General features: G+C 43.2%; 1 protein-coding gene across 8 annotated transcripts in view; it reads left to right on the top strand.

Moving 5' to 3' along the window:
* Window positions 1-20070, top strand: part of FGF13 (fibroblast growth factor 13) — a 469640-nt gene that overhangs the window by 410493 nt on the left and 39077 nt on the right. For all 8 annotated transcript variants that reach the window (XM_045471974.1, XM_045471973.1, XM_045471979.1 and 5 more), the window contains one exon: window positions 833-936. In XM_045471974.1, the coding sequence (XP_045327930.1) occupies window positions 833-936 (104 nt within the window). The remainder of the gene's footprint in view (window positions 1-832; window positions 937-20070) is intronic.

The raw sequence follows: 20070 nt of genomic DNA, 5'->3' as shown, positions 1-20070 counted from the left end.
TAGGGGGAGGACGCCCACCGGTTTTCTCCAGTGAGTGGTGTGTAATTGTGGGGAGAGCATGGGTGTAAGTTTCACGCACTCAAACCTTCAAATGGAGAAACGGAGGCCTCTTTGGTACCAGCGGGCTGCCGCCTTACAACTATTTTGCTAAATAAACAAACAAACCTCTCGACTTCATTGTTTGTATTCCTTTCACCTTTGCTCCTAGAGACGAAAAGCTGGGCATACCCACCACCCTCCTCAACCCTGTCTTGGAACATGTTGGTTCTTTAAGAAATACTACTCTGGGAACCTAAGACTACAAAATGCCTTTTTTTTTTTTCTTCCAAGGCCTGGATTCATTTTGGGGTTGTTCCATTGGAAATAATACAGATAATTTAGATGAGGGAGTTGCACTGGTATCTTTTCTAAGATTCTAGGAATCTCTCCCCAACTGGTAGATCATAACCATGTCTGTGAATTTCAGCAGTCATCTAGGGGAGCGGTTTAAAATAGTTCGTTGAGGATAGAGCTCTTTAATGTATAGACCGATTCCTGGAAGCGTATCGCTTCAAAAGCATCAGGATTCCCTACTTCCAACACTATACAAACCATAGAATTGTCTTCCAGTTTCCCCAGGGTGTTTGAGAATATGTAGCTATGGTCCCAGTTGTGTGACTGCCACCAGAAATCAAGGGTAGAATACTAAAGGCCCTATCTGTGGGTAAATGTATATGCCTGTCTATTTTTACCAAGCACCCGTTACTGTTAGAGGGCCAGACCTGCTGGAAACCTTGAAAAGCTATGGAATTCCGAATGATGACCTTGTTTTCACATTCTTTGTTTATTTCAGCTCTGTTTAACCTCATCCCTGTGGGTCTTCGAGTGGTGGCTATTCAAGGAGTTCAAACTAAGCTGTATTTGGCAATGAACAGCGAGGGATACCTGTACACCTCGGTAGGACTTTCACTGTGTTCGTGTTTGGACTATTCTGGTTTTCATCTGATGTGAACTAAAATATGCTGCATATGTGTAACCGTTGCAGATTTCTGGGATATGAGGAAGAATGTTCTTGATGGAAATGTCTCCTTTGAAAGGACAGATGAACTTCCTGTGAAAATTCTGTCTATTGCTAGTTAACTATTTGCAGCTAACAATGTTGGGTTAACATCAGAGATCCACGAAACGTTTTCGCACATGATGACGCCTGAGTTATTATTTTATGTGGCGTATAATAGAACGCTCTGGCTGGCTGTCTTGCGTTGCACCTGCGGGGAGCAAAGCCATTTCTGTAAGTCAGTTCAACATCTATTGATCCAGCTTTACCCTAAAGAACTCAAGGCGAGCTCTTCCTCCAGTTAACTCTAGGACATACAGGACAGTTCTGGAAGTTGCTGTCTTATCTGAAGTTCAGTTGGGGGCACATTTGTTATCTGTTTTTCCATCAAGCACATTTCGGCCTCTCTGTGTGTACAGATACCTGCTGTTCCCAAGAAATGTGTAAATAATGTAGACAAGACTTCAGCTTAGGAATATGAGGCCGAATTAAGCTTTTTAAAAATGTTTAACGTGTAGATATAGGCAGAGGTGGTGCAGTTACCAGGGTTAGGATTTCCGTCTTATCAGTAGGTCGAGTTACAGGTCGTAGGAGACCACTTAATACGTGAATTCTCTGTAGTCTTCGTTTTGAATTTCCTGTGTTTTAAGAAAAGGCTAGGATGTTGAAAATGGAGAAAATTGCTTGCCCAACCTCCCACTAGATAGCCTCGAAGGAGGCTATCCCCACGATTAGAGAAATGTATTCCTCTAAGCACCAAAGTGGTACTTTTTTGCTCTCGGCCATTCCCTGGATTTATTGCAAAGCCAGGCGTGTAGAAAGGCTGTTGGGAGACGTGGTGGAGACCGTGTCATAACCCTGTGTTTTCAGAGGCCAAGATGGGAAAGAGGTGAGAGACAAGTAAGACCACAAAGGACCCGTTCATTTGGCAAACCGGGTAGTTTGTTTCATATTACAACAGAATATTATTCTATTGTGGCATAATAATCCTCCAACCCTGGTCGCTATCAGCATTCCTGTCAGGCCATTTCAGCTGTCGTGTTTGATAAGTGCAGGGGTGTTATTATTTTTACAAATGATAAACTCAGATTTATTGTACTATTCATGACGTGTGTCGCTAGTTAATACACTGCTATTCCTGCAAACGATAGGAAAGGGGATTTGTTTTTCAGATTTGTGTGTTAAGGTAAGAGAATTTAATAAAGAAGGATTTTAATTAACCTCGTTTAGATCCACAGACTACCTCGACAGGGCCAGATACCAAGGTAGGTCGTTAATAAAATAAATGACTGTTTTCTGAAACTACTGTGCAGGCATGGGAAGGAAATGGAATATATCCGAGGCGTACTTTTGAGAAGGTAAATACCAGATGGCGTAGGAAATAATTATTAGGCAATAATGACTGGTCAAGAATCCAGAAGGGTGAATTTTTTTTAAATCTTGCAGCAGTTAATTGCTTTTTTTTTTTTTTTTAATTTTGGAAATAACATTTAAGTTAAAGACAAAGTCATGTACGTTAGGTAATATGTCAGGTCCCCCCCCACCCCCTCAAGAAAATCAGGGCATTCAGTATTACATTCAGGGAACTGAGGTCAAAAATGCATAGCCTACCATTCAGATTGACTTATTTTAGCAGATCGGTAAATGCCAACATGAGCTCCTTTCTAAAGAAGACTTCCTGGGAGGAGTCAGCCTTGTAGATCCATGGGCTTCCTTTCCATGATGGGCAAGCTGAGAGCAAAATGTGAGACACTCTGTATGGATTTCCCATTAAGGCAAAGCAACCTTAAGTTAAGCATTTCCTATTAAGGAAAACAGTCTATGCTTTCATCAAGGAGGAAAGCTGTCTGATTGATAATCCTGGAGTTCGTACAGGGAAAGAGATCTAACTCATCTGCTCCAGGAAAGAATCTGAATCTTCTCCGGGATAAGTTTCCCAGTTCTTCTCATTGCTCCTCATGGAGTATGGTGTGGACTCCCTTTAGCACGTTGAATACCATGCTCAGCGCTCCATTTCATCATCATTTAAAGTATGGTGCCCAGGGGCGCCTGGGCGGCTCAGTCGGTGAAGCGTCCTGTTTCCGCTCAGGTCATGATCTCACGGCTCGTGAGTTCGAGCCCCGCGTCGGGCTCCGGGCTGACAGCTGGGAGCCTGGAGCCCGCTTCGGATTCTGTGGCTCCCTCTGTCTGCCCCTCCGCTGCTTGCACTCTGTCTCTTGCATCGTCTCAAAAATAAATAGACATCAAAAAAGTTATTTTTTAACCTATTAGGATGTTATTGAAAATAATCTTGGTGAGGCATGACAAGGGTCTGCCTTAAGCCATCTGCACTGGCTAAAAGGACATGCACTCTTCATGAGCTGTTTTAGAGGCAGAATCGTCTGGATTTGGAGGGAAAGCGCGACCACCACCTATGGTCAAAAGTAAAGTAGCTTCAGGTAGAGATGCTTTTTAAAACTTGCACAATGGTGGGTTATCAGGGGCCCCGGGGGGAAGGGAGAATTCTACCTTTGGCAACTGGTTTGATGGTGAAGCTGTTAACCAAGATGGAGACCAAAGGGAAAGGCAGAACTGGGAGGAAGATACCAGGGTATAGATCGCTATAGATCCTTGAAAATCTGAACGTAGAGTCTGAGAAGATGTGAGCTAGAGATAAAAACGTGGGCGTTGGGGCGCCTGGGTGGTGCAGTCGGTTAAGCGTCCGACTTCAGCCAGGTCACGATCTCGCGGTCCGTGAGTTCGAGCCCCGCGTCGGGCTCTGGGCTGATGGCTCGGAGCCTGGAGCCTGTTTCCGATTCTGTGTCTCCCTCTCTCTCTGCCCCTCCCCCGTTCATGCTCTGTCTCTCTCTGTCCCAAAAATAAATAAACTTTAAAAAAAAACAAAAAACAAAAAAAACGTGGGCGTTCTCGCACGTAGGTGGTGGTTGATGCCACGAGAATAGTTGAGAGAATGTGTAGCATAAGAAGAAAAGAGGGTTTCTCAAATAATATTAGGGCATACCATCACGTAAGTGGCCAGCAGCAGAGAAGGAACTCATTGTGGCAGATGATCGTGGTATTACAAAAGCTAAGAGGGGACTTGAGTTGAGGACAGGAGTTGAGGTGACTGATGGAATGGAGTGTTGAGATTCACCTTGAGAAGAGGGATGCTGCTTCTACGATACGAGGCCGGGATGAGGACAGACGGAGACCTAGGCGTACCAAGTCTGCAGGTGACGGACAAGAAAGTTGAGCGATTTCCAGCCGAAAGACCTGTATTTTTCCCGTGAAGTAGGCCGAGAGGTCCCCTGCTGCAAATCAGAGGCATTGGGGTGGCGTCCGTGGAGATTTGAAAGAGCTGTTTGGGAAAGGGTTAGCCGGCCGACCAGGGCCGGGTAAATTGCAGCTCGAGGGCCAAATCTAGCCCATCACCCGTTTTGGCAAATAAGTTTCATCGGAACACAGCCCCACCCCATTCATTTACTTCTTGTCTGCGACTGCTTTTGTGCCGAACCCGCAGAGTTGAACAGTTGCAACGGAGCCCTCAGGGTCCCGCGAAGCCTCCGTTATTTGCTGTCTTACCCCTTACCGAAAAAAGTTTGCTGACGCCTAGTTCAGACGGCGGTTCTCAACTTAGCTACCTATTAGAATCGCCTTCTGATGCTAGCGGGTAGCCTGGGTTGAAAACCGCCAATCTGGGGCCGAGAAAAAGGATTGCTGAGAACCACCCCCACCCCCGCCATAAAGTCAGAAACCGTGAACTCCTGTGCCCTTTGTCCTTTATGGGTTTGAAATTTCTGACGCTGGTCGTCGTCTCGGTCTCTTACAAGCAGATTGGCTTCACCTTTCGGAAGGACTGTTTCTTGAGGTGAAGGAAGATGCTGATCCTTGGAAGCCGTTGCTTCCTTCCTCTTTTCTATCTTCTTTCGCATTTCTGCTTGTACATCCCTCAATTTCTTTGAAATTCACTTCTACATTTTTACTGTTTCTCCCCCCACCCCTTCGGTCCACCAAATGAAGAAACAATACTGCCACGTCGTTATTGGTTCAGAGATAGTCATTTGTTTTCCATGATTAATCTCGGGATTCTTGCACTGTGCCCTCCCCCCTCCTTTTTTTTTTTCTTGTTGCCACGGGGGACAGACTTGATGTAGGCTCAAGTGGCAGGGAGAAACCATCTGTGGCACAGAGAATCATAATTAGCCATTATTTCATAACATATTTACTTTTGTCGATGATAGAACGAAGTCCTTCCGCAACTGTAAGGAAATCATTATTCATTGTGCATAGAAAACTTTGTTCATACCTTTGGTTTTTCTTTGCCAATAATAATGAGTTGTACGCAAGCTTTTGAGAGTTCCTCAAAACTTCATAGCATAAATATTTAATAGCATAAACCTGTTTGTAATCCATATTGCAGAGCCGGTTGAAATAAACATTAACTACAGAAAATCAAGAGTCTTAAATGAAAGTATCATTAATGTCCTAGCATCTATTTTACCAGAGGAGTAAGAACAGATATTAGAAACGGGATAACACAAAGTCAAAGCTAAACCCAAAGCCTTTTGTTTTGATTTTGGAATATTTCAGAACCCCGTAGCAGCCTTTTTACCTGCCTGATTCCTTACCTCTCGTCCATGCTAGTTTTCCATTTCCAGAGCGCTTGGTTGTCGCTTGAGGTGTCGTCGGGGTCGGGGTTGCTAACGTGTGGACGCAAGTAGAAATCCTTTGACGAGTAAACCTTTTCCGTCTGTGTATTTCTAGAGAGGACTTACAGGAGTGATTTTACTGCCCTGTCCTGGGGTCCTGGGACTGCCACAGCAAATGAGACGCGAGATCCAAAAGCAGGTCTCTCTGAGGGTCAGGGGCCCAGTCTTGGAATCTGAAGTATGAGGACAGATTTCCCTTCTCTGCTGGATTCTTTCCGCGTACCTGAAATTCACCAAGTTTCTTCTCCCATCGCAGATGTTCATTTTGATGGTCCGGTCAAGATGTTGCCTGATTTTCCAACCATATAGTTCTTGCTATTATTATTTTTTTTTTCTTTTGCAACAGTAAACAATCCATTGGGAAAGGCATGGAGTAAATAGCCTGCTCCTGAAAGCCCAGTTTTTGACATTATATTTTCAGGAATCCCAAACCTCTGTAGAAAAATAAGATAATTCATCAAAAATTTGAGAAATGACCATTGATTCTTAAGCATGCCATATAAGCTTACCACCGGCTAAACTGAGGTAGAGAAAAATGAACATGTTTTTCCCAAAGCGAGGAAACATAAAAAAAAAGAGGATCCAGCAGCAAAGGATTTTCTGGGTTTAGCATCCTAGTCCCTGGGCTTAAATACCATTATTTACTGGAAGGTTAGTTTATATTGTCTGGGCGAATTAAAATCAGTTCTGACACGTGTTTTAACTTCAGGCTGTGGGGGGCGGGGGTTGGTTTATGTTAAAAAGGCCTCAGACGCTCAGTACGCTTGTGCAGATTTGCTTTGTTTCTCTGATGCCACGATTTAAGGCCTAATTTTCAGTGCTACGACTTCTCAGGTGTAGCCCATATTCTTATATAGAAAGGATGTTAAAGTTTAGATGAACTCATTGATCAATTCAGTGTGATGAATGTCCTCTTAGCAAACATCTGTAACTTACAAAAATGTTCCAGTTATGTTAAATCTGTATATCAGCAAGTTCACACAATTTGACTTCTAGGGTTATTGTCATAGAGGCTTATAAATTTAATTAGAATTAGATGGAGGGCAGTGGTTTAAGCATTACAGCTGTTGAGGGAAGTGGGATTGACTCAGTTATAAAAGGAAATGGATTTAAAATAAATATCAGCACTCTCATATCCAATATAGAAGAACATGATCGTTATTAAATCAAAATTGATTTCTGGAATGGATTTTGCATATAGCCAGTAGCCATCATATATATAATAACCCTACAAAAGCAGTAGACACAATTCTAACATCTAATTATAGCTTTAGCTTCTCTGTATACTTCAGTGAATTTGCAAATTGTTGAATTTGATTCGTTTCGCATAAAACTAGGAAAGGGTTGACTGTGAAAACTTAGCTTCTCAATTTTGGTGCCTGCATCTGACAGACCTTTTGTTTCAAGTGGCTACGGCATTGTACATTTTTGATGGGCATTTCCGTTTCAGACGAAGGGAATGGCAAGGGCAATTATACACATACAAACATATTTCTGAGTGATATCGCTAAGAATGGACTAGGAAGAAAATGAAATTATTTTACAGAGAGAAAAGCAGAGAAGACAGGCACATTTTATTTGTTAATGAATGGCCCTGCTAGCTCAAGGAGCTCAATTTTATGTTTTAAAGAGGCTTCCAGTGTCGGTGCTATTGAGGTAGAAGTCATTATAATTATTGTATTGAAAAATATCCTGAAGGAGCTGTATTCACTTCGAGATTCCTTCAGAATACCAGTGAATCAGCATAATTTCCAAACCCAAAATACATTTCCCAAGTCCCAGATTATTTCACGTTTAGCTCCCTTTCCATTTCATGGAAGTTTCATTCAAATGTGAGAGAAAATATAGCTTGGCAGTGTTTGACTATGAAATTAGATAAATCTGGTTGTTTGTAACCTCACAGTCAAGTGCCTTCTCCGTATGGTCTCCGTGAAAACATAGCCCAAACTGGCAAATTACTCAGGGTGAAGGTATAGTTTCTTAGGTGGAAGAATGACCGAGGGTGGCACTTTCTCAGAAATCAAAGAGACAATCGAAGTTGGAGCTAAATAGAGCAAGATTGGCCCCGTATTCTGTTTTCGAGGCCAAGTTGAAAAAACATTCAAATGAGAGGTCATGGGGCACATATTTAAAAGAGCGTCTCATGGCTTTAAGTCAGAAGCTAAATTCACGTTTGTAGGAAAAAAGCCAGTCTCTTGGAACTAAAGAATAAAATAATTGGCAAGAACAAGGAAGAAGAATTTTAGCAAATGAAGCCAGATGTAGGGGGGCAATTCTTGCATGCGCGTGCACGCGCACACGTAATGTGCGCAAACACAGCACGCATATACAAAGACAAATGGAAGAAACCAGTCTTCTGTTCATTACTCTGTTGCTATTATGGGACTAGTTATTTTGGAATTCCCAGAATAAATCTGTTTTAAATATATATCCTACGCTGAACATGTAATACCTTTGGAGATTGCCCTAGCAACATATTTGGTAATGCTTACTAGCTTTATAGAACAGAGCAGATGAGATCTCTTAGCTACATTTTGTGTAAGTATCTAGTGAGTCTCATGTCTTGGTGCAGACAATGCTGTTGGTCCTTCCCTTCTTATTTATGTAATTTGAATCCACCATCTGATAGAGAAAACAGCCCATCGAGGCCTTTTTTCTTATTGCCCTTTCCCCGAAAGCCGTGTCTTAAAATAGTTTACCTACCAAACTCTATACTCGTTACGTAGTAGCTGTGATTTTTCTCCACCCCCACTTAGAGAGCAGTGTCTCCCAAAAATTACCTTTTGGGCAAGTATTTATTAAACTGATTAATAAACGTGTATAATAATTGAAAAAAAAAAAAGACAAATCATATTATTTGTGCCAGGCCTCTTAAATATTTAAAGTAAGTTAAAGCGCCCAATTATATAACCTTCATGGATCCGCTCAAGTGTTAACGTTTCCAGATTACATAAGAAAGTGAATTACTGACACACAAGAAAAAAAATTTGAAGGCAGCAGCGACTTCCCAATAGAGAAACTTTAAATGAAAGCATTCCTCTGATCGTTATAATAGCTGTAACCAAGGTTAATAACTGGCAAGCCCCTGACTAATACATTTAATATGTTTTACCCAGGCTGAATGTGTGAATAGATAACACGTCTGTGCTAAAATTCTGATTAAGTTATTCATCAGATACTCGGATGCTAACTGCTTTTGACAGTCCCGGAAGTGGAGCTGCTAGGAAAGTCAATTGATTCCTTGGATGGATTTTGCAGACAGCCAGTAGCCATAATATTGAACACCCCCTTCCATAAGGGCCCCAGATGTGGAGAGGAATTCTGGCTCAGCATATAACAGGTGTAGCCGAACTTAGAGATGATGTCCGTTTTTACCCAAGGAAAAACAATCATTATAGATAGTTGGAAAAATCAAACGTAAATAACGACCCCAAGGTATTAACAACTTAGCGATAATATGGAGGATGAAAAAAGCTTAACGGTTGCGGGGGGGGGGGATATGAATCATCCTGTAATACTTTCATAATTGACAAGACACCAGAAAATGACAGTGACAGCCTTCGGACAAGAGATTCCAACTGGTAAAAACTCCATTACATATATCAAACACTATAACAAAAAAGCCCGTGCGTGACAAATCCATTGCTACAATCTGGCCACAAAATCAGCAAGGCTACAACAACAAAAGTGTTTTGGTTGTTTGTCTGGGTAAAGGATTCTCAGGAATGTCGTAGCAAGTATTTATCTGCAAAACAAGCGCTAATGAAAGAGCCTCTTTGCACTGAAGAAGATTGAGGGAGAGCCTATAGAAGATCTGGACGCTGAGAGCTTCTTTACTATATCATAACGTTTAAAGCAGAGATCTCCTGAACCACCCCCACCCCCGACCCCAGCACTCTTGGTCTCAGCCCAGTCACACATGTCAACTCCCAGAGAACCGGAGGCGGGAGATAGTCTAGGAGCTTTGTCAACCTATCAATTGCCAGATCTCTGCGGAACATCCATCCGCAAGGTACCAGGCACCCCAAACAGTGATCACATTGATCCGTTAGGATGGCTGGAGTTTGCAGTCTTCTGTCATGCGTTCGGAGCCCTGATTGTTAATAGTTGATCTACCACGGCAAGGATTGGCATAAACTGTTCCTCCCCAACTTCTGCAGGCTGGTGATGCTATTTTTAGTCCAGAACTCACTGTAAGAAAATGCCATATAGGGAAACTATTTGAATGTCCTTGGGGATGGGGGTGGGTTGAGGAGGGTGCCTCCTTATGGAAATTTACCAGTTGCGTTGAACAATGTATATGAGAAGGTGAGCACCACACTCTTGAGCAGATTCCATTAAGACCATGTTTGTATGTCCTGGGACGGTAAAATCGAATACGGCAGAGAAGTGGTTTTCAGTTACATCAAGAAACGATGGAAGGTGAAGTGCTTTAAAAGTCTTGTAAGCGCGCGACTCCGCTCGCATAACACAAGCGGGTTCTAGTGGATTCGGCCAACCAAAGCTTTAAGGTATGCCAGAGTCCACCTCCCACGTTTGGACAATGCTGCCGGGAAGTCTCGCCTTCCGGTTTTCTTCAATTTCATGCCGCAGTAGTAGACGTAGCAAAGACGAACGGTGCTGACCCGCAGACCCAGATACCTACTTCTTAGGGCTATGATACGCAGGGTACGTTAACACCTACGACTTTGAGGAGTACAAGGTGGATAAAATTAGGTGGATTTGTTAACGCTGTTTACTACGTCTGCATTCCTAATATCCTTCCCAAGAAGGGAGGCCATCTAGCGAACTCCTCGTGTTTTCCTTGCATTCCTCTATTCCCAACTAGAATTATTGGCTCAAACAAAAAGTTCTGCTCCCAGTACGGCTGTCAATAAGTCAAAGCATCCGTGTGCCACAAGGGAATTTGAAGCTAACAGTTTTTAAATTTCACATAATAGGCTCAGGAAATGCTTTAACTGCTAGTGTCTCTGGTCTGGGCATGAGACTTTATTTAAGCCAGTAATTAACCTCGAGAGTAGAGCTCACCAGAAACGGGGATAGGCGGTTTTGCTCAGTTCATGCCTCGCTCTGACTCCTGTTCACACGGAGGGCGTGCAGTGCAGCATTTTATCTTACGTGGCTTGGGATCTCTCTGGGTCCACCTTCTCTCCAGATTTGGAACCTCTGGAGCCTTAGTGAGACTCGCGGAGCTTCGACATCGAGGGAGGGTTTTTGTTGTGGCTGTGTTTGTTTTTCAGGATCTAGAATGCATTCTGGTGATGTTCATCCATTTGCACGCACCACTGACAGTTCTTGCTTTCGGAGAGGTAAGGGCTTCGCCTCTTGGGGCTCCCCTGCCCCGGGTGTGGACACACCGAGGCCGTGGTTTCACAAGCCGCCGGATGGTAGCGTTGTTTTGGTGGCCGTGTGCCATCAAAACGTGCCAAAGGAGCAAGCAAACAGGGGCGGAATGATAATAGTAAAGAGATGTCAGAATTCTAGATGTGCTTGGACCACTTCTGGACTAGATTGGGTTCAGACCTCCCCTCCTTCCCGCCCCCCTGGCATTCGGGGCACATCAGTCTTGGCAGTTTTAGGGAGCTAACATGAAAATGAGATGCGGTTTCCTCCACAGCGTTACCGGTACTCTGAAGTTCTGAGTCACCTCTAAATGCTAGGTTCTACCCTCAGGGTTCAGCAGCGTGGGAGCCAGTGGCCCAGGAGCTTCCTAATCCCCGCCCCCACCTTCGTGGTGAAGATGTGCCCCAAGATTTCTGAAACTCAGTCCGTAGAGGAGATTATGTGATGACACGTATTTTCTCTTTTTTAAATATTGATTCATTTTTCGAGAGGGCGAGACAGAGCTTGAGCAGGGGAGGGGCAGAGAGAGAGGGGGACACAGAATCCGAAGCGGGCTCCAGGCTCCGAGCTGTCAGCACAGAGCCCTACGTGGGGCTCGAACCCATGAACTGTGAGATCATGACCCGAGCCGAAGTCGGACGCCTCACCGACTGAGCCACCCAGGGGCCCCGTGATGGCATGTATTTTCAAATAAGTTTACCGTCATGGCCTTTTTTTTTTTTTTTTTTTTTTATCCCATTTGCGCTTATATTCGTACAGATAGCTGTGCAAGCAGGTTTTAAATCGTTTGATACTCTCCCTGAAGGGCAGGTTTTCCTATTGTTTTACGTAGCATTTTCTGTCAGAATATTCGACAAAGGGTTTTTGTTTTTGTTTTTGTTTTTTTTTGGTAAATATAGAAGCGTGTATGCAGTAGTCTTTTTATGTGGTTGCTCTCCCATTTTGGGGGGGGGGGTGCTTGCCATATTTGTCACAGTAAGTGTGGACTGCCTGAGTTTAAAACTTGGAACAGTGATGCGATTTGATTGGTGCTGTGGTGGGTTTTGTGCTGGCTAAAGCTGACATTAAAAAGTATGCTCAAAGAAGATGGACACTTAGTCGGTTTGGATTTTTACTTTGCTTTAACCACAAGTGCTTAATTGAGTGTTATTATTAACACTACCTGAAGTATTGTTACGCATCGTGGAATGGTGACTTAAGTCAGTCTTTGAGAGACTTTGCTAATGGACAGTCTAGCCTTTTTCTATGTGTAACCAATCCTTAAGTGTAGGTGTCAGTTACCCGATTTGTTTGAGTAGTCCCTTTAATGATAACGATTTTCTTAGCTGACATTACATAGACTTCATCAAGTCCGAAATGCAGTAATCCAGGAAATTCTACCAAGACATCGACGTCATTTGTATAAAGGTAAAGCATATTAAGGTTGGTGTGAAACGTGTCATGAGAGTATGAGATATTCAACCCACTGATACCCCGAATAAGTAGCATTTGTTAGTAGTCAGATCCTACTTTTCATACGGCTCAGCACTCCTCCACCTGAGGGATCTCAAACCTCATATGAAAGCAGGGCCCCCTGTGGAAAAACCTGGCAAATCTCTTCAGCAAGTTGCTCATTTCTGGCACATTAGTTAATTACTTCACAAATTGTTTACCGCGTTCCCATTTCACTTTTATAAGCACAACGACCCTTCCTTTTTCTGTTGCCTACACTTAATCTCTTAATGAATCGATGACTGTTTCATAGGTTATAAATTAGCATATGGAGTCACCCCACCAAGTGGCCACACGACATTCTCAAACATTTGTTAGAGCATCAGGGAAAAGTCAAAGCCAACTAGTAGTACGTTTACGCCAGTCAGACATTTTCTCTTAGAAGTTAAGATTTGACCTTGTTCTTGAAAGTTAGCAGCAAGATGTTCAGAAACAATAATCCTCTTTTTCGTGGGGGAGTTTAAGTATTATAGTAATAGAAAAAGCATGTCTTTTTTATGGGATTTTATTAAACCTTTATTGGCTGTTACCATTGCCCCCCCAGCCTATTATCATTTCATCATGAACCAGTGTTCCATTCAATATACTGAGGTAACTAATCTTTCGGGCAACCACATGCAGAGTTGCTATGCCAGAACCCAGGATGGGTAAAAGTTCATGGGGGACCCTTGATATAAATATACTCTCTCTACATAGGAGATCCCCTTTGACAGGGTTGAGTTTGTGTCGTGCCAGAGAAATTTTGCTAGAAAAAGAATTTCCGTTCTAAGTCTGCCCTACGGGTAACTCTAGGGGTAGAATTACAGAGACAGCCCAGTGTAATCATAATATTAAAATTACAGTAGGTATGTGTGTAATCTTTCTATACTAGGTCTTGCTGGCCAAGCAACATTAAGCGGCTTTCAGGCAAGATACGTGAACTTTTCTGTAGCCTTTTCATGAGTCTCAGTCTTCCACAGGATTCCAGAATCCCCTGCCCTCTGACATGATCTTGTGGCGGATTCACAGAGTTTCCACAGTTTTTCTTGCTGCGAGACCGACCGTAGCTCCCAAGGCAATTATGTATTATTAGTGGTCATCCCGCTGAATTCAAGGGAAAATTGTGCCTCTGGACAGCTTTCTTGTATTTCCTCGTGGTTGCTAAAAGAGGCTTTCTTACCAACTGAGTTTTAATTCCTGCTTGTAATTGAAATTTTCTTTTATAAGAGTAGCTGGTAGTTCATTTTTTTCCCTTCAGGTTGTGACGCTCCGATTTCAAATGAGAGGATTTTGTGTGTGTGCTTTTGCATTATTGTTTGTTTTGTCTACAGTCATTTCCCTCTCCTGAATTGCTCCTGGAAGGACTCAGTGCCTTCACGTTTTTATTTAGCAAAAGTCCCCGGAGAGAAGCTAGATTACACGTCCTTAAGGCCGTATTCTGGGCTTCATGGAGATCATTGTAAATACAGAGATTTAAGAAATATCTGATAAGGGTGCCTGGGTGGCTCAGTCTGTTAAACATCCTACTCTGGATTTTGGCTCAGGTCATGATCTCATGGTTCGTGAGTTCGAGCCCCGCATCAGGCTCTGCACTGACAGTGTGACGCCTGCTTGGGATTCTCTCCCTCCCTCCCTGCCCCTCCCCCACTCTCACTCTCTCTGTCTCTCTCAGAGTAAATAAATAAAAACTTAAAAAAAAAATAGTATCTGATAACATCAGACTGTTGCCTGGTAACGTTACAACCTTAATAAAAGCCTGACCCCTCACTTCGTGTTCTCAGAGCACAATAAGTGTAATATTTTCATGTACCTCTTTTATTGCCCAGATGCTGCCTGTGTTTGAATCCGGTATCCCCCAAATGATACTTTAAGCTATTTGTGGATAAGAGCAGTGCCCTCTCCTCCTTTTATATTCGCCACAGTCCCAAATTCCTTACTAAAGACCCAGCAGACGCTCTACTAACATTTAGTAAATAGATGACAGATGAACGTTTGACTCTGTAAGGGGCCGAAGACGGAAAGCAAATAAATGATTTCTCTGTTTCCCATGGTAAGAGATGACTGGATCAGGAATGGGGCCGTTTAGGAAGAAACTGTTCAGAGACCCAGCTTGCGCGCGTGTTTCCGTGTGTGCGCGCGTGGCCGTGTCTCTCTCCCTCTTCCTCGTGGAGGCATATGTATCTATCAAGTCTTTGTCGCCATTCCTAAACAGTAGTGAATTAAAAATGCTATTTGAGCAATCATGTCTTTTTTTTTATATATATACGTGAGACACGGTAGTTGAGCGAGTAGTAACGTCACGGTTGGCGCTGAGTGTCACAGTAGGGCCCCGGATTCTGAACCAGAAATCTGGGATGGCAACAGCCCCTAAACTGTGCTCAAATGATCGTACACATTTGGGCAGCCCCTTGCTTTCGTCTGCCTCTCCGTCACCTCAGACGTTAATTGAGGGTATTAGATCTGATTCCTGTGGTCCCTAGAATCTGTTCTGCAAGGAAGAACTGCCTCAGCTTTGCATCCGTCATTTAATTCTTAAGGAACTCCATAGTGATGGGGTTGACTAGAGTGCGGGTCCGGTGACTCCTTAGTACTCCTGGTGGGCCAGGGGACCATCTCTGACATAGATGGGTTCTCCCCAGGGAAGGGGACAGTTCTTTTCTATTCGTGATCAAAATAGTGGACCTGGGCTTCTGATGAATCTTTCACGATGCCGTTCTTGTCTTTTCCTTTGCCTCGGATTATCTGGTTTACTTACATAAAAGTAACATTAGGATTCTACTGGGGACATAATTGGGCTTGACCAGTAAAGGATGACAGTTTGTGTCTTCTAATTGCCTCCACTTAATGGCCCTGCTCTCCATCCCACTGAACTGTGGAAAATGTCACATTTCCATGGTCTATGAGTCATATAATAAATGAATGTGTGAACAGTGTCAAAATACAGCAATTTGCTGCATGTGAAGTGAGGTAGACAGCTTTTGAAAATGGTGAGGTACATAACTAGATGTTTCTAAAGTGAAAAATAGCTCGTTCGGACTTAAAAATATGCTTTTGGTAGTACATGTAGTTATTGTATCACCTAATGAGGGCTCATTTGCTTGCTCTGTATTCGTGCCCCACTGGTAATGACCCAGGAAGCAAATCAAGGAGACTTAAACCTCAGCTGTCATTACCCCATACAACAAGAGAAAAATACACGGTTTGCCTTCCTCTGTTAATATCGGGTTTTCTTTTGCGCCGGTTTGTTTAGTTTCCCCCCTAGTGCAGTCTTCCAAACATTTGTTATTTCTCTTTTCATGCAATTTGAATTAATGTGGATAATTGTGGTAGTTAGAGGCTTTACTCTCTCAGATGGTAATTATCCATTCTATAGTTTCTATTCCACACCCAGTAAAACAGCGTTAGAAAAGTTGCTGTTTATCAGAAGGGATCTCTGGCTATAACTCAGTATGCAAGATTTAACAAATATATACTCATAGGTCATATTTAAGTTAAATTAAAACACATTTCCCCCAAAGCTGCCCTAGTTAGGTACACGTTAACAGGCTTTACTAGCTTTACTACAGAATATCAGCAGGCTTCTAAAATATTCATGGCAATCTTCTGTCTTCTATGAATTTATCAAGTCATGATTGCCCAGAATTTATATTGCTTTTTCTGGCAAGAAAACGTGCTTGAGATTTCTTTGGAGGAGTTGTTAACAGATAAAATATCCAAGTTTTGGTGGTCTGAAGGGAGAGGAAGGGCTAATGTACCAGATTCACTTAGTTTTGCTTGTCTGTTCCTTTATATTTAATTTCATTGACAGTCAAAAATGCTGATGTTTGGGATTTCTGAAAATTAAACCCAAGGAGTTCTGTCCGATTCCCTTACAAATGAGCCAGGGAAAGCTGTTCTGTAGTATAATCTCCTTTCATCGATCTCGAAATGGCAGTGAAAATTAAAGATCACTTTTAGAGGACTTTGAATCTGTCATAAAATTCCTATTTATGCACAAATTATTTCATTTTAGAGAAACATAGTGAGATCAATGTTCCCAGGTTCCTCCTTTGAAAATATATTTGAAGATGCAGTTGCATATAATTCTGTCAGGAACTATGAGGGTCCTGAGTACATTTAACTTGTAGGACAATGCTGAGGAGTTCACGGGGTAGCTTTCTAGTGTTGACGGGTTTTTTTGTCTTAGGGAGACAGCCCCCCCCCGCCCCCGCCGTGGTACAACTTTTAGGGGTAGCGTGAATGCTCTGGAGCCGTGGCAATGCCTACGATTTGCTCTCATAATATGTTTATAGAACTGTAGCGGAAGGAATTACAGCAGTGACCACCACTGTAATAATAAGCCACAGCCTTATTTTCCATGTTCATAGGGTCACAGAAAAGAGGGGAATAGTGGGACCCACCTCTGAGACCCAATACGGGCATCATAAGCATATGCACCCTGTACTTTGATTTGCCAGCCATGTAGCCTTGGCAAAGTTATCTTACATTTCTGACCTTCAGGTTCCTCATCTTGAAACTGGGTATCCCGTATTCCTGGGGTTCAATAAGATTGCCTGTGTGAATTGTCTGGCACCCATGGGTGCTCAAGTGAATGTTTGCGTCCCCATCACGGTGGTTGAACGAACATTGGACCAAGGTAGGCTTCTATGTAACAAAAGCTGGGGAAACATGTCTTGAGGCTCACACAATTGTAGAGTCTAGAATTTAATTTTAGGGGCGCCTGGGTGGCTCAGTCGGCGAAGCGTCCAGCTCCTGATTTCGGCTCAGGTCCTGATCTCACGGTTTGTGGGATCGAGCCCCTCATCGGGCTCTGTGCCAACAGGAAGGACCCTGCTTGGGATTCTGTCTCTCTCAAAAATAAATAAATAAGCTTTTTATTTTAATTAAAAAAATAAAATTTTAGTTCATAAGGGTGGGTTATGGAAAACAATCAGGTTTTTAGAGTTTTTTCATTTCTTCGTGAAACATTTTTGTAAAGAAAAACATCTCCTGTGGGTGCTTTGTTACCCTGTTTCACTCGGTTGATAAAGCCACGTTGCTCACGCAAGTTCAGGTTAAAGCCTGGGATCGTTTCTTGAAAACGTAAGGTCCAGTCCTACGTGTGCCCAAATAGGTTGTGACAGGATCACGGCCCCCGACCGCCCTCTCCCTTCCAGCTCTGTTGTGGACCCAGGTGAGGTGTGAATGGGATGTGCCCCGTGTTAGAAATGAGCAGAGATCACGGGAAAGCTAGTAGAAGAAACACTGACGTGACTGACTCTAACAGCTTAGTTATCCATTTCAGGGGATAATTTATTTTGCAACACTGCTTTATTTCCTAAGATAGCATCCCATAGTTCATCACCAGCCCTGCGATGCTGTTTTGCAGAGGTGTTCTAGCAATGCATGACTGTCGCAGGCAGGACAGGATACGAAAACAGGCGGTGAAATATGAAAAGCTCTCTGGGAGAGGATCAACTAAATTTGAAGGCAGTGCTGGTTTTAAATGTTAACCATATTCCCAACCTTTGCAGTTTCTCATTGGCTGATTTACGGGTAGGAGTTCATGGTCCTGCGAATTCCTTATGAGGAAATCATGGCAGTGTCCCCAAAGATGGTCCACTGGATTTCAGATCATCTACCTTTTTTCCCTTTATAGCCTACCTTTTTTATAGATCGCGAGGCAAAGGATCGAGGTAAGGCTTTCCGAATTCGGTGATGCACGGTGGGGAAGGAAACGTGTGTTCGTGGAAACAAACCGTTACTTAGACATTTAGTTGGGTTTTCCACGTGCGTTGGTCCCATCCGTGTTTAAAAATGCCTTTGAACCCGGAATGGCCCCTTGAACCTATCCTGTTTCCTAAGGCTGCTGGGCTAGCAGACCTCATAGGAACCAGGTACCTGCCGGTCCACTGGAGTATGGGTTTTCCAGCTTTCTCTTCTTTATGTGTATTTCTGTTGTCTCTAACCTTTGGTCACCCCAGTACATCTATACTAGCCATGTGACTACACACGGAAGACGCTTCTGTTCATTTAAAACAAACGTTTCTTGTCTACGACAGAACCTTTCATGAGTAGCAATGATGCCTTAGCACCTAGCATGTATTTTCCCCATAATTTAACAGGAGCTTGAATTACTGCAAAATGCAAAGATTGAGAGGATACAACAACAACAGAAATGCCTCTCGGAGCACTCAGGCCCCATCTCGTGGCTCTCATTCCCCATAAAGGAGGCACATATCTCAAAATATTCAGAATGGTTATTACCACACGACAGAATCATGTGATTCTTCTGTTTATGCCTTTATCAAAGTTTCTGAAATTAATTTTATTGTATTACCTTCCAAAAGATAAAAAAAAAAAAGCCTGGGCGCCTGGGTGGCTCAGTCGGTTAAGCGTCCGACTTCGGCTCAGGTCACGATCTCTCAGTTCGTGAGTTCGAGCCCCGCGTCGGGCGGGCCCTGTGCTGACAGCTCGGAGCCTGGAGCCTGCCTCGGGCTCTGTGTCTCCCTGTCTCTCTGCCCCTGCCCTGCTCACACTCTGTCTCTGTCTCTCGAAAAGTGAATAAACATTAAAAAAAGTAAATAAATAAAAGATAAAAAAGCCAGACAGTGGGCTCTTTAGACAGTGTCTGACTTACCTCCGTTTTTCCACTCCCCTTTGTCTGTAGGTGTTGATCTAGTATGAGACATTGTCACGAAGATGCATAGTAGACGATCAGAATTGCTTCAGTGTGCAAAAAAGGGAGCAAAATAAATAATAAAATAGATTTAAAAACCACGAGAACTTTGCTTTTGCAGAACTACTTTTTGCATGTGGTATGCAATATCGAGTTGGAAGCATAGCGGATGACTATTACGATTTCTCAAGCTTTTTAGAGGAAAATCATGAATAGTTCAGAGTTAAAGAAGATTTAGATTTCATTTATCCTTTGCCTTGGCGTTCATTCAGTAAACCCCATTTCTTGGACTAGGTGACGAGGACTTAAAAAAAAAAAAAAACAAAACTTCGTATATCTAACCAACATTTCTGTTTGGAGCTATTCACACGTGAGCTCTGCTTTCGCATCATACATACAAAACGTAGCTTGCTTCATTGGAGTAGAAAAGGACCCGAAAGGGCATTCATAGAGTTGACAAGCTCCCGGCCGCAGAAGTTCGGCAAGTAGCAAGTTGATAGGAACGATGAACTGATTACTTAGGAAAGTGACAAGAGTTTGGGGCGCTCTTCAGAATCCGAAGCATGAGAACTCCCCAGGGTTTGTCCTCCTCTTAGGTTCCTTGACCTTTTCCTCTCCAGTGACCTTGTCCACCTTATCTCAGCCGTCCACAGTTAGGGAAAACTTTAAAAGTGACCTCTGCCCCCCCTTCTCGGTTTCAAGCATCCCACCCATGGACTATAACCTTCTACCTTTATGGTTCATTCCTTCTAGTCCCCTGCCTCTGACCATTTCTTTTGCCCGCTAGAACTATGTGTGTAGGCAGAAACCTGCTCCCCCATTTTCAGTGACTGGCAACATCCCAACCCTAGTTCATTTCGTATCTGTGTCAGTTC

Source organism: Leopardus geoffroyi, chromosome X, assembly GCF_018350155.1.
Source record: "Leopardus geoffroyi isolate Oge1 chromosome X, O.geoffroyi_Oge1_pat1.0, whole genome shotgun sequence".
NCBI classification, from domain to species: Eukaryota; Metazoa; Chordata; class Mammalia; order Carnivora; family Felidae; genus Leopardus; species Leopardus geoffroyi.
Note: the sequence above shows the minus strand (reverse complement) of the source record. Positions and strands in the feature narration are given on the sequence as shown.